We start from the raw sequence: 15,365 nt of genomic DNA on the forward strand, positions 1-15,365 counted from the left end.
TTCCGCTCTCCCTCCTTTCTTTGTTTGGCTGCTTCCGGACCGCAGTTACGCTCTCATCCGACTCGAGCCTGACGAACTTTTTTAGTTCGTATTTCTCGACATCGTCCGCCTCGCCTCGACCCAGCCCCAGCGTCTGCGTGGCGCCCCTCGTAATGGGCGCCCTGGCAGCTCTGATTATTAGCTCCCTGATGGGCCATGGGCTAATTGTGGCTGCAGACACCCACGAAGAAGCTGCAACGGAACCAGCAGCCGCCACATTGATGACACATTCCAAGGAGCAGCCGCGTTCCCTTCTGTCCAGCTGCAGCGCCTCCAAGGCGCCCGAGCAGCCACTGGCCGGGCCAGTAGTACGGACGGGCCAGGCCTAAGCGAGTGCTGTCCGGCGCGGGACATGTGTTACCGGTTACCAGTTAGTTAATTCCTTAAGTACGAGTAATTCAACATATTTTTTAATGCAAGCCTGAGTTGCGTTTGGCGTTCGGTTCGATGATCTTCATTTGATGACTGCTTTTCATTCTCATTTCATTGCAACGCACTTCTGAGGTGTGCTGTCTACTAGCGAGCTAAAAAGAGAACAAAACCAAAAACCAAAAAACAAACTAATGATAAGCGAACATTTATAAACTAGCCTAGTCTTAAAAACCCAAACAGCAAGACGAACCAGAGAAGAGTCTATAAGATGCAGAGCACAGATCTGGGGGCTCACTCCACTCCCTGGCTTGGGCCTGGCACTCCTGTTCTGTGGCGCACTGGCCCACATACACAATCCAAATATAAATGTTTACACAAAACCCATGGAGAATCCAAAGAAAACTCAAAGATAACTTACAGAAAATATACAGAGTACATCAAAATACTGAATCTACTTTAAACGTGAAAAATACAACAGAAATACTTGAGATGAGAAATGATGCAGGAGCGGCGAGCGAGCGATGAAAATGGAAAAACAAGAATCAAAGAGATAAGAAAATGTGTGTAAAATATATTTAAAGCAAAAACCAGATTAAAATAATACTAATTTAATTTAAAGTAAATAAATCAAAGCCTTGTATAGGCATATTGTAAATGGTGGTGAAATTAAATAAAAAAGTGTGTGTTAATTTTAAAAGCAGATCCTTCTAATTCTTTTTCGTGCACTCGGATGTCCGGAATATTCGTATTTTTTTGTTACAGCGTGACCGGTGACCCAATGTATTTTCCGCCTCAACAAATTTCCACTGTTGATTTTTGGCGTTAAGCAATCTTAGGGAACATTCTTGCAACAAAGGCGGTCCCTCTCTCCAGACTGGCTTTTGGTTATTGTCTGCATTTAGTTTGCCTGCCAAAGTGTGAAAAACTTGCCGTTACGCAGCGGAAGAGCTGAAAGAAATGCAAAAGAAAGAATCTAGTACAATGCACTGCATACTCCCTTTTCCGCTGCTGTCCGTTCCATTCCGTCCTTTCCGTTCTGTTCCGAACCGTTCCTTTCGCTGCAATTTTTTGTTGGTTGGCGTTGCCGTTGCCGTTTCCGTTCTGCATGCGCATTTTGTATTATATTTTGCTGGTCCCTCCGCCAGCCCAGCACTCGTACCCCTGCAGTAGTAGTAGTAGAATCTCTAGAACGAGTTGTAGGAAAATTATTGAAGCGCGCTTTGTTATTTCTTTTCAATTGCGGCCGAGAGCTGCTCCTTGAACGACTTCCAGCAGAAGCAGCAGAACTTTCGACGAGCCAAAGGGGTCTCCGATTCCGCTCCGACTCTGTTGTCACAAATAATTGCAGATATGCATACTATATATAAGGATCCCTTTTCGCTTTTGCCGTTTCCACAATGTATTCGAAGACGCACACTCTTGTGTGTATACTTGGGTATAAAAGTGTGTTTTTAGAGATGCATGGCAATAGCCACAACAATGGCAAAAGCAACAGAAAAGCAATGGCAACAGCAACATTTGAATTGTGCGTGATTTTGCATGGGAAATATTTCGGAAAAATGCGAAAATAAATACTATATAAATATCTTTGCATTTGGTTTCGTTTGCCAAGCGTCTGGAAAGTTCCTCTGTGTGTATTTAAATTAAAATGCAAACAAACAAGCACCGAAATAATTTCAACCACTCTGCAGATGATAGCAACAAAATGTATCTACGAGTATCAGACTACAGCAGCTCCACCTCTGCGGTTGCCTCTCTCTCTCTCTTTCTCTCTCGCTGATGGTTGCAAATGCTAAAAATCCTTGTTAGCTGCAACCTGCTGCCCTGCCACAAGGATCTTGGACAAAGCAACCGAAATACTCGTTATTATTTGTGTATCTACGTTCTAATTCGATTCAAAATGTTTTCAGCACATTCAACAATGAAAATGTTAAAGTTATCAGATGAAAGTTAAATTCAGTTTGCAAATTGAATGAAACCTGTTCCCTGTTCGCATTCATAAATTAGCAGGCACAGTACTGGTACATTGAGTACTGGCACTCCCTCACCCGCAATGAGATCCTTCAATTAATCGATCAACATTGCCCCACGCACCGCAACAACATCCGTGCTCATATGGCTCTGATTCGGGCACGGAGTGGGCTTGCGGGCGGGCCAATTAGAAAGAGTTTTTTTGTGTCCCTTTACCGGAACATGGACTAGGACGAGTAGGCGCTGTACAGTCACTGTACAGCAAAATGATGCAGGGCCTGCTAATTGAAGTCAACTAATTTGCATTGCAGATGCGAGTGGAGAGACACGGAAAAGGCAGACACATCATGTCCTGTTCTGTCCCAATGTTCAAGAGCCGTGTTCGAGTCCGTGTCCAGCCTCGGATATTGGACCGCAGCTTATTTACGTGCAATTAGCCGGTGGGGAACGTGTTGTTCCTGCCCAGGGACATATCCTTTTTCCTCCAATGCGATGCAATGCGATGCGCTGCGCTGTGCTGGAGAGTGCACAGTTCCCAAATTGAGTTTGACAGACCGCAGAGCACAATTAAAATCAATTAGCTACGCGCATCGAATTACAAATTGATTTATTTATGATGGTTTCATCCCCCTGCACGCTCCTCCAACCACAATCAGCGGTGGTGTGGCTGACGAGTGTTCCACAGATTGGCACTGTTCTGCTCTGGTCGGAGCTCGGAGCTCGAAGCAGTGTCTCTGTTGGCTTTTCTCACGATATCCTCCTGACCTGCGTGTCGCAGGATGTCAAGTGTGCATTTCCAATAGCAAACTAACGTTGTGGTTGCCGTCGTTGTCTCTCTGTTGTCGTCCCTTGTGCGCCAAGTCCAACCGTATCGTCATCGCCATCATATCGCCATCGCCATTGCCGTCGCCTCTAGCTGTGGCCGTGGCCATGGCCCTGGCTGCACTCACAACTGCAGCCAGACATTGTGCTGGCGAGGAGCGTAAATTGATTCCATTGATTCCCTATCAAATTTATAGTGAGCGAAGCAGACGCCGGAGGTGCCAGCACTTGACTCTCGCTTTGGTGTCGCCAATGGGGCCAGAGCGTGGCACTGGGTAGAGGTTGCAGGTTGCAGATTGCAACAATGCTGATTTTCCCATTGATTCCCCCATTGCTTAGTTATTAAACATGAGCTGAGGACTCTTGTGGAACAAAGCGGCGAATTGGCAGCGATATTTACCGATGTTTAATGGGTAAATTTGTGCTGACGAAAAGCGTTTAATTTGCATCGAACGTGCTGGCTGGCAACCCACGGAGCGTTATTAACGAAAATGCACATTCATTTTGCATGAGTGAATTGATTAATGGGGCGGGGACCGCATTAAAGCTGCCACCAAACAAGTTTGCAATCACTTAAAGCACAGCAGAACGCAAATGAGGCGGCCTGAGTGCATAATAAATACTGACAATGCCATGCAGTGCAGCGATAAGCGATATGGGTGGCTCCTGCATATGCATCTGGCCCCAATCCGTACATCATGCATCCTTCCCACACTCCACTCTCTCTCTCTCTCTGCCACTCCCTCTCAATGAGCCAGGCTCTGCAGGCGCAATCCATCCCCAATGCAGCCCCAGTTGCAGCCCCTGGGGAGATTTGACACGCCTCGAACTCATTTAAATTGACACAGAGCAACTGCTTGGGCTGCTTGGACTGCTGGTCCGTTTTTATCACAAATATTCTCGCTCTCTGTAAAGTGCACAATGCAAATAAATAAGTGCGAGGCGTGGGTCAATTGCCGGCCAACTGTGCCACAACACAATGGGCTGGGCTGGGCAGGGCTCAGTCGTTGGGCTGTCGCAGGACCCCAACATCTGTCTCCTGCTGCTGCAGCTGAAGATGTGACACTCTTCACAATTTCTCTGGACGTGAGTGCAGGACACCACGGGAAAGGGGATGGGGCAACCTCAATGCCAGATGGACCACACTGCAGGCTGCCTGGCTGACCGGAGGCAGACTGTGGCCAACGGACATTCGACCTGGGACACTGGGCTTGAAGACTTATTAAGAAAAGTGTTGCTGCCTCATGAATAAACACTGAAATGAGTTGTTGCCCACGGCTGCGAAAAGTTGGAGGTGGTCAAAATAAAAGCCAGTTGTCAGTTGCCAATTCCTTGAGTGCAATGGTGGACAATGGCCTGGCATGGCGGAAGTGAGGCAGCTGACAAAATGGACCTGACGTCAATCTTTTCAGAATTACCAGCACCTCGATGGGGAAGACTCACAGAGGACTTATCGATCCAGCCTCAGCCTCAACTAAATTCAAGCCACCAGAACTTTTCCTCCACTTATCATGCAAAAGGTGGGCTTGAGGCCCGAACTCGGGGAAAAAAAGGGTTCATTAAATTAACATTTAACATTTTTGGGGCAGAAGCCGCACAAAAGTTGGGCTGCCGGCCTGCCTCGTTTATGCAAAATGTTGCCTTATTGAATTTACACTAAGGAACTTTTGTCATGTCCTGGACAAATGCTTCAAATGAGCACCCGCTGGCCGGGGTGACATAATTTCCAACTGCACCAAACTTTGACTTCCGTTGGGCAGCTCTGGGACCAGGCTAGGGCTGGGGCTGCTGCTGGTCAATGATCTCTATGCGCCAGAGAGCACACACGAGTCTCAGTCGGAGTCAGAGCCACTCGTAAGTGTAGGAATAGTACGAGTATATCCTTGGACACGCGCACGCCTTCTTGTAATAAACTTCAAAAAATAATTTCGGAAAACGTCTACGACAACTAAAACTTGACACTTTGCAAAGAAAGTTTCTGTGGCCTGAGTGTTGTGTCCTCAACTTCTCTCCCACCACAACTACACGATGGACGATGGCAGGCAACGGTAAGGACAGTAGGGCAGGGGTTGGGGGCAGTGACAGCTTAATTTAATTTGTGCACAAATTTTCAAACTTGTGAGTTATCGAAATTTTCACATAGTTGCTGGCCAGAGCCATAATGAATTATGCAGCAGCCGAAAATAACTACTGCAAAGTTTCCATATAATTTAATTTTCCTAACATAAATGGACATGTTCAGTCATCGCCGATTCACTCGCAAATGTGTACCCCCCCCCGATCACAGATAGATGGACTAGAATTTGACTACTTTAAAATCCAATTACCAGCAACTGTCCCGCATCGCATGCCATTTCCAATCATCATAAGGTAGCGAGTTTTGGAGTGCTTACACTACCCACCCATCAAATCGGATCGAATTAAGCCACGGGGACACAGACAGACAGACAGACAGATAGACACTACGGAGAGTCGAGTCTGTCCGCACGAGTAGCCAGGAAAGGGCAGCAGCAGCAGCAGCAGCAGCAAAACTTTTAATCCATATTAAATGAACTTTCTGCACAATTTTCATCAAATTTATTTTGTATTTATTTACACTTCTGTTTGGTTTTTCATTCGCCTCGCATCTGACACTCTTAGAACAATGACGATGAAACTTTTGTCATAAAATTTGGTTTTATGTGCCTGTAGTCTCATGTGGGGGTACGAAAAAGAGACACAACAGAGGCAGTAGCAGTGGCCGTGACAGCTTCCTCATACGAGGATGCCAGAGCAAATGTCTCACGTTCTTCATTATTTTTATTGAATAGCTCCGAGATTCGTTGGTTTATTTTTTATTAGTTTTGAGTTTGAGTTTATGAAGTTTTTTTTTTCTTCTCGAGAGCGTGCCTGGCTCAAGGGATCGTTTTTCCATTTGGAGGAGTAAAAATGTAATAACTTATTTCTCGTTCGAGCATAGACTCGACTCGTCTTTGCAACTATTTCTGGACTAATTTAATTTTAATGATTTTTGTGCCTTGGCCCACAAAACAAACAAATTACGTAGCAACAACTTTTGAACAAAGTTTCGGCTTAATTCGGTATATGCAGAAAAAAGAGAAATAATTTGAGAATGCAACGAACTGAAGTCGTTGAACTTGCCCAAAAGCCCAACAAGTTGCCTCTGATGTTGCAGTTGCCTTTGAAGCTCGTCTCGTTGCAGTTTCCAAAGTCCAAGTTAAAGTTAATTGTATGAAACTTAAGTGGACACTTAACGCAATTTCCGGCTGAAAGTAAGGCCAGAAGAAACAAACAACTTTTAGCTTGAGCATTTTGTTGCAAAACTTTTGTTGCTCGGCCCTGCCAGCCTTGAGGCATGCCGCATTGCATTGCCCGGGCATGTGCGAGTGTGTGCGCTCATGTTTGCTGGTCACTGTAGGCGCAATAAATGTTGCATTCGTGCAAAACATTTTGCACTTGAAGCGTTAAATAAAATAAATAGCTCAAGCTGAATGCTTAAATACTTCTTCGGGCAGTGGATATACATATCGCGGATACACCCACACAGATACACATGTAAAGAGATACACAGATACATTTACATATACTGAAGCACATGTTACAAGCAGCTGCATTGGCCAGTTGTTTATGGCTGCGGCTCTTTTGGGGGAAGAGAGAGCAGCTGGAGCTAGGAGAGAGCATAGGTCCATTGACAAGGTTTTGTATGGCTTGCTTTGGCTTTTGTTTTATGGCCTACGAGTATGTGCCTGCCGGGCAATAAATTTATAGAATATTTAATATGCATATTTGCAAATAAATGATTTATGCCTGGTAGGTGTGTGACTGAGTGCCGAGCCGAGCTGTGGGCCTAAGTGCGTCTACATATGTTTATTTGCCCACATTTGCTGCTCGTTTCTGTTGCTGTTTCTGCTTCAATTTAGTTTGGAAATTCTGTGCTGTTTGCACACATGAAGAGGAGCAGCAGCAGCCTCGAATTTATGAGGCAACCATAACAAAACCACCATCAGCCACATGTTGCTACCCAGGCTTAAACGAGATCGCACTTGTCCCCTCCACGAATATGAAATCCGGGGAGGGAGTGAGGGTTCAAGTCTTGGTGGCTGGAGACAGCCGCGAATCTCGGCTCCTTCAGACCAAGCAGTGCCCAAGTAGATGCACAAGCAAGCTGCACAAAGTTTACACAAAGTAATTTGTATGCACTGCAATTGAAATTCTTTTGTACTACAAAATGAATTCTTTTTGTTTGCATTTTGGCCCTGGTCGACTCGAGTCGAGTCGGGGCCAGAGCCATGCCATGGCATGCAATCGAGGGGGTGCCGAGGAGCGTCGCGCTGCACAAAAACCTCTGCAAACTAGTTGAAAAATTTGCTTTTGAGCAGAACTTCAAACTAATGAAGTGGAAGTCGACTTGCCCCAGCCAGCAGTGGCACTGGCTCTGCCACTGGCAGTGGGACTTTTCGTCTGTGTGTCTACCCATCCGTCTGTACCGTCCCGTCCCTCCGTTTGACTGTCTGCTGCAGCGTCAGAAGAAAACTAAAACGAATACAAATTAAATAAAATAGAAATTCTAGTTTTGCTCTTGTTGCTAATTTGCATGTACATTTTCCTATATTTTTTATACTGCCAATCGAACTCGTACTCGTTCTCGTATCTCCTGGGTTTGATTTACCCCAAAATAAATTTCATTTCGTCAAAGGGGAAACAATTGTGCTGGACAGCACGTAACCAACTGATTGCTCACTCACTTTAGCTCATTTCTGTTCGATATATCTGGCTGTTCGGCAACTATGTGGCTGGACAGGAGCTCCTTGAGCTCCGATTTGTTTAATTAAAATGCAAATTACTGTGAAAGAATCGTGCAATGCTCAGCATTTGTTGAGGGCGCGTCGCAGAATTAAATTTATGAAAATCATCAGCAAGCCACTGTGCCTGCCCTCCTCCTGGCCACAGCTCATTAAAGTTTAGTACATTGCTGCCACAACAGGAGAGCGAGTCACACACACACACAGACACAGTGACAGGGTGGCTGACAATGGCCGAGGCGACGATGGCTTCCCGGTGATGGCACAACGGTGACATTTGGCTCTTTGCCTTTCGCTGTCTCTGCGGCGGAGTTTGGTTTTGGTCGGACTGGGGCTGGCTTTGGTTCCGGGTGTGGTGGGTGTGGCGGCGGGGCACTGGCGCTCCGTTTTTCGCGTGTTTTTATTTAATTTAGCATATTATGCTCTGCTTCATGTTTTGTTAGTTACCACCGGCAATGACTCCAGCACAGAACAGAACAGAACAGAACAGACCGAAGCGGAGCCACCCCGGGGCATGGCGCTGCTGCACACTTCACTAATTTTTGGCGTGGCTCAACCGAAAGCTTTTAACATAATTAGTTTCAACTTTTCTGACCACGTTTCGTTTTTGTCCGTTGGCCTGGTTAGTGTTGCGTTGCACACTCAATTGTTGTGATATGTTTCACAGTGCCCCAAAGGCACAGCGGGGGCTGCACGGCACGGGGCGTGGTGGTTATTAAACAGCAACATTTTCCATAAACTAGTAACAATTTCAATTAAATTGAGAGCCTGCACAGCCAATGAGAGCACAAAGTGCAAAGCACAAAGCACAAAGTCCAAAGCGGAAACGGAAGTGGAGGCTCCGCCGCTCATGGAATACGCAAGCAGCCAGCGACCGAGCGGATAATCATCAAATAACACATTAGCTTTGGCCGAGCTTTGGCAAATGGTTGATGAAAAGTTGTTGCTGCAAATGGTCGGGTGTAAATGCCTCTAAATTACTCTCGAATCAAAGGCAAGGCAAACAGTCTTTGGGCTGCTTTTAATGTTGGCAAATATCGTAAATTTGGCACATAAATTAAATGGCAAACAAATATACGCACCCAAAGGGTTGATATCGATGGGTGCTCGGGTCATCATCATCGACAACTTACGGCCGGGATGCGTGACCCGGTCGCTTTATCGCTTTTCAATCCCTTCCCGGGTCCCGGGCACATAAACATTTTATTAGTTGGCACGTGTTAACATGGCCTCAGACCCTACATTGATTTGGGCAGCCCGTTGATGCCCTGCCCTGCCCTGCCTGCGAGTATCATTATATTAAGAAAGTTAGAAGCAAGGCAAGAGGCTGCCACATGCGGAGCTGAACGAAGTTTTCTTCTTTGTCTATCCATCGAGCCGATGCCTGGCAGGAACCACAAGTCGAGTCAAGACAGGGCAATGTCGGAATGCAATCTTGGCAAATATTAATATCAGCCAGGCCGCCCTGCATCCCTGCATCTTCGCCCTCCATCCAGCCGACAAACAATAAACACTTTGAGTTGGCTTTCCCTCTGTCACCTCTGCCGTGTCACGCCTTCGCTGCCAAAGTTTGTTGCCACTGACAGTGGCAGTGGCTGTGGCAGTGACAGTTGCACCTTGGCTTGCTGCATCCTTGACGCTTGATGCTGGCATATGCTAATAAAGCCTGGCTCGTGCGGTTTCATTTCGGTTTCCATGGCAGCTTCAAATGAGCAAACAAATGCAAATCTGTTGCAAGTTGCAACTTTGCAGCGGGCCATTTGCATAAGCAAATGAATAGTGCTGCAAAATTTAAAACTCGCATGCGGCTTTAACCATTTCCCCCTGAACTATTCTATTTATTTTCCCGTTTTTCCTTTTTCGGGGGCAGGCAACAAATGCCACAAGCACTTAGCCTTAGCCTCGGCAAGCACAGCAGCAGCAGCAGCAGCAGCAGCAGCAGCAGCAGCAGCAGCAGCAGCAGCAGCAGCAGCAGCAGCACATCCCACGACTGTCGGACCGACAGGCAGCCTCACTCAAGTTGACAAGCGCCAAGCCCAGCCCAGTCGTGCTCTGCCCTGTCCTGCCTGGCTCTCGGCATCCTTCGGCTCGCCTCGCCTCGCTCTCAGCATCTCCATTGCTCCACCCATCGCTTGCCCTGATAGTTGCTCGTTGACTAAGTGACCTTTATGAGCGCTAGAATGCACCAACCTGGTCCAACTTTGGCCGGCTCCTCGCCTGCATGCAACTGGCAGGCGCATGGGCATGGCCATGGGGGTAGGACAGAGGTAGAGGCAGAGGTAGACACTCGGGCTGGATGGTACCTTGGTTGGCTTGGCCAAACATTGTGGCACACTGCCTCAGATGCTTCCCTGGGCTGCCGTTGCCGTAGATGTGGCTGCCACAGCCACGGCCACTGCTTGTGCGGAGGTTGAGGCTGCAGCCGGAGAGCGTTCGTTGCGTTGGAGATCTCGTGTCGCCTGTCACCTTTAAATAATGTCCCACGACGCCTTTCAACACAAATCGCATGTGAAAAGTGCTTCACACATGAAGTGTTTTTGGAATTTTTTACTACTCTTCTGCTTTTTCTTCTACTTTATTTTTTTTGTGGATTATGATCGCATACAAAAACCACTCGTCAGACGTACGCTTCCCTGCCCCGAGGCATGCTGCACCATCGGGTTGTGTTGTGTGTTGTGTTTGTGCTGTGCTGCTGCCAAGTTATGAACTTTACTGTGATGACAGTGGATTGTACGTACTCCTGCCCCAGTCCCTGCCCCTGGCCACGCTGCATGCAGGCGTGAAATTTGGAATTACACTTTTAGAGAAGCGAAATAATTTCCAGACTGGCCCTAACCCTCTCCTCTCCTTTTTGCGTGTAATTCGGAATCCTGGGATTCCTTCAGCAATTCGATTTACATGTAATAATTTATCTTGGCCCGTTGCCTGTGTGTGTTGGCATTTCGATTTGCATGTCCTTTGAGAGTTTAGTTGCTGTTTCTTTCTTCCCTCATCATTTTCGTTTTCATTTTCATTTTCATTCTGCTTGTGCCCAAGCATCTTGTCAGCATGCTCATCATCAGCTGCAGCTCGAGTTCCATTCATAAATATTTGTGCGCCAGAAGAGGGTCAGAGCATCGAGTGAGAGAGAGTGCCAAAGAGGCAGAGATGAATGGATATAGAAATGGGAAAAGGGCGAGAGATGTAGGGAGAGAGACGCCACAAGCTGCTGTGGGAGTGACATGTGTCCTGGGAACAACAAGCTGACATTTTGTAATAAATATTTGATGACTTTGATATGCAAAATCGCAAGCCGCTCAAAAATTGGTTTGGCTTTAACTTATCTGGGAATCGCATTGGGGACTCCCCAAGCCCAAGTCCCCCCCTTCGGTCCCTTTCTCTTGTTGCATTCTTTTTCGGGAGGCAGTTTACACTTCCTGCCGTTGCATGTTGCCAATTCATTTGGCCACAAGTGCAGGCTGCCAGTCAGCCAGGCAGGCAGGCATGTTATGTCCTTGCTAATCCCAGGCACACCACAGTCTGCTGGCATGCCCGAGCCACCGTGCCGCCCATTCCTCCAAGCGTCTGAATATATTTGGCAACTGTTTGTGCCATTTTGTGTGCTTAGTTTTATTGCTGCTGCTGCCACGGAAAACGTAGCTGGACTTGGCTGCATTGTTGCGCTTTAGCACCTCGCCAAATGTTTCTGTTAATTTGTTCCAAGTCGTCGCCCATGACCCATGCGTAGACCAGACCAGATCTCTCTCTATCTATCTGCCTCAAAGCTTTGACTGGGAAAAGCATTCCTCAGCCCTCATAGTAGTGCAGCGTCGCGGAATATTCTCCAAAGAGTAACAGAGTGTGTGTGTGTGTGTAAGTGCTTTGGGCTCTCTACCCTATGCACTTTTCCCCCTCCCTTACCACTTCATAAGAAACTTTGTGTCCTTTGCCCTTTGCTTTGTGCACTTTTTCTGCTCAGCTTCACTGCTGCCAGGTGTTGGATGCATGCTGAATTATAAATGTAGATTTGTATACTCGAGCAGGAAATAGCTGCAGGTTGTTAGTATTTATGCGCTTTGAGTGCACTCCGAGTCTGCCCCATGCTGCCTGCTCTGACGTGTTGCAGCTCCATTTTCCGCTCGACAAAGTCTGCTCTTGAAATATGAGCTTGATAAATGCGCTGCTGACGGCCGATTAGAGTTTGTTAAGAGCTCAACTTTGACCTGTCCCCGGGCCATTAGCCATAGTCCCATAGTCCGCTAATGTTGGGCAATCTCCTATGAGCTATTGACACACAATTTTAGGACAAAGTAAAGGGCTCGGCGGGTTCATTGGCATCTGTGGCTGCTTCTGATGGTGCTGATAGAGCACGGCACGGGCCGAGCTGCTTCCGCCTTGGCGGGAACCACACTCTGCCCATTAAATTGTGTTGAATCAGTTGCTGCACGCCACCTGCCCCACCCAGTCGAGTGCACAATACAACTGCCACTCGCTGAGTAACAGCTCTCGTTGCGGGGATAAATGAAATTTGTTCGATTCGTGCTTTGCATTTCAATGCAGCATCAGCGGCACGGCGCGCCGAGAGCTTCAGTTTTCAGTTTTCAACCGTGTACCCGCCGTGTACTCATCCAGATTCCCATTCCCATTCCCCTTTCCCATTTCCATTTCCATTCAGGGGCTGGCTCATTTACTGCCTTATAATATGCATTGATTTGCATAAAAAGCAGAACTCGTTATACGCACATTTTGCGCCATTTTCAACGTTGGCCAAGCTTGCGAGATGAAAGAAGAGGCGAAGGGAGTTCGCTCTCTCCCACTCTCTGTTTCCCTTTCTCTATCTCTGCTTGTTGCGAGCACTTTCATTATTGAAATACTCTTAAATTATTGAATATTTGCATAATACGATAAGGGAGTGCCGGCAGCAGAAACTGGAATTTCGGAAGGCACCAGACAACAAAAGCAAATACACTCTCTGCGCAACTTCTTTCATTAGTCGGAGGAGCACTATCCACTTCTAACGATTGCATTCATTCGGGCGTGGTGGAGTTCAACAGATATTTCACTGTTCGTAGATAAAACTCAACTATTTGGGGTTCTGTAACTGCAGCTTTACATATATTCAAACCTTTAAATGGATGACAAACTAGAAAATGAAATGAAAATTACATTTCCATATTGCTGAGGCCTCCCGCAGGCGCCTCGTACCAGCTGGCAGTTAATGAATGTATCCCCACACTTGCATATGCGCAATAATTGCGACATGAGTTTATTAAACGCTCGTATTTACAGCCAATCCGGCCTTTAGGCCCGACCGCCTACAGCCTAAAGCCCACATCCAGATTGAGGCCTATTTATGTGCAAGTCACGTATCGGGTACTTAATAAATGTGCCTGGCAAATGTGTGAAACAGCATAAATACTGCTCTTTACATAAATAACACTCTCCGCTTCTATTGTTTGTTGGATTCATTTAAGCCGTTAACTGTTAACGGTTGACTGTTAGCCGTCGTCAGTAAATCCCCTCGGCAGACACATTGATCGTTTCGAAATGTTTTTTCTACATTTTATTTGGAATCGATCTGTTCATTAAAATTATCCCCACTTCCGACCGGTTGCCACTCCGCTGAAGAGTCAGTTTTGACACTGTTCTCGACTTGGCATTAAAACGTTTTGTCATGCGGCTACGATTATCTCTGGGGAGTCCCTGCCAGCCTCCAGCTCCGGCTGTGACACACCCCTCCTGTTGCGGCACAAGAAATTGATTTATTTTTAATATTTCAATTTGATTTGCCCTTGCCCTAGACTTTCTCAATGTCTCAATGTCTCAGGGGACCAGCCGCGAAGATGTATGAAAATCCATTTAATTTTATTTGACTTTTGTTGGCCAGGGCAGACGGAACTTTTGCTTAAGTGGCCCTGCCACTTATTTATGGCCTAAATGAGCACTTGGCCTGCAGTAATTGTTGGCAATGGCTACAGTGCGGGGATGCGGCTGCGGCTACGTCTGCTCCTTGGAGCTGGCCCTCATCTAAGCGCAATTTATGCTCCATTATAATTTCCCAGCGATTCTACCTAAGCAAAAATAACATGAAATATGGCCGAGCATGCTGAAAAATGAAGGCAGGAAAAAGGAACCTGAAACCAGAAGGAAAGAATGAAGAACTATGTAATATTGCGCATACGACGGGCTGGCGGCTGTCGACTGTCGGCCGTCGGCTGTTGGCTGTTGGATGGCGGCGCGGCGCAATGCACGGCTGCGATTTGTTTGCCTGCGCCCTGGCGGCGTGTCGTTAATTTAAAATTATGTTTACGATGCCCGACCCCGTTGTTGATAATAAAATAAATGAGTTTAATGCAGGCAAAGGCGGGGCGGGCAATGGGCAGGCAGTGGGCGGCCGACAGAATAAATCACATTTTTATTGAAATTGCTGTTTTTGCATTTAACCGAGCAGAGCTGTCGGCCATGGGATGCAGGGCCGGCTGATGGAGGGGACCTGACTTTGGACAGGTTGCACCCCCGTGGCAAATGAAGTTTTTTAATTGAATATCGCTGCAGCTGCTGTCAATTCGACTGTGAATGGGTCCTGTAACTGTCTTGTGTCCGCTGTCCTTTTGGTCAACCCTCGCCATGAACCGAACCCACACCCAACCCAAACCAATCCATCGGAATGCATATTTAAGTGGCTTTTAAAAGCCATCGCGGGGCTGCTCCACTGAGGAGCAGGAATCGTCTCAGCTTCCACTGACCCCGTAATTGATTGTCACACGCCGCAGCAATTAAAATGTCTGCCCAGTCCACTGTCAGAGCAAACGGATAGACACACAGACAGACGGACAGTCGGTCGGTGGAGCATTCCGTTCCGTTCAGTTATTCTGTTTTTTGTTTTGTGTGTTCGATGCGGTGCAGTGGTGGAATGCTGGGACAGGGATATGCTGTGCTATCAAACCAGAGAGAGAGTTTTGGGATAAATTGAAAATTAACTGTGCATATTTCATGCCAAAACAATTTGCGTTTATTTGGCGCGGCAAAAAACGCTCACACCCACAGACACGGATACACCCAAATACAGATACAGATTCAGAGATATTCACTAACACAGATGTCACTCGTGCTGCGTCCCACTGCGATGGTCGCTTAGTGTTTGTGACCACAGTCGAGAGCTTGGCATTGGGTACGGGGGGTAGGCGTCGGTGTTGGTGCTGAGGTTGGCCTGATGGTCACTTGAAACAAGTGGCCAACAACAACAAGAGCAGGAGCAGCAGTAGGAGCAGGAGCCGGAGAGGGGGTCAGCAGGAACAGGCAGCAATGGCAATGGCAAAGTAAATTCTATTACCATTTAAATTTCTCTAGCTAACCAGGCGCAAAAAAGGACACTTGACT

The 15,365-nt window shown here is 47.0% G+C and overlaps 1 protein-coding gene across 1 annotated transcript in view; it reads left to right on the plus strand.

The window, feature by feature from the left end:
* Positions 1-807, plus strand: part of LOC117897659 — a 46,246-nt gene extending 45,439 nt beyond the window's left edge. Inside the window, exon 7 of the mRNA XM_034806643.1 lies at positions 46-807. Coding sequence (XP_034662534.1) covers positions 46-368 — 323 coding nt within the window. The 3' untranslated portion in view covers positions 369-807. The remainder of the gene's footprint in view (positions 1-45) is intronic.
* The last annotated feature ends 14,558 nt before the right edge of the window (positions 808-15,365 follow it).

The sequence above is a fragment of the Drosophila subobscura genome, chromosome O (genome assembly GCF_008121235.1).
Source record: "Drosophila subobscura isolate 14011-0131.10 chromosome O, UCBerk_Dsub_1.0, whole genome shotgun sequence".
Classification (NCBI taxonomy): Eukaryota; Metazoa; Arthropoda; class Insecta; order Diptera; family Drosophilidae; genus Drosophila; species Drosophila subobscura.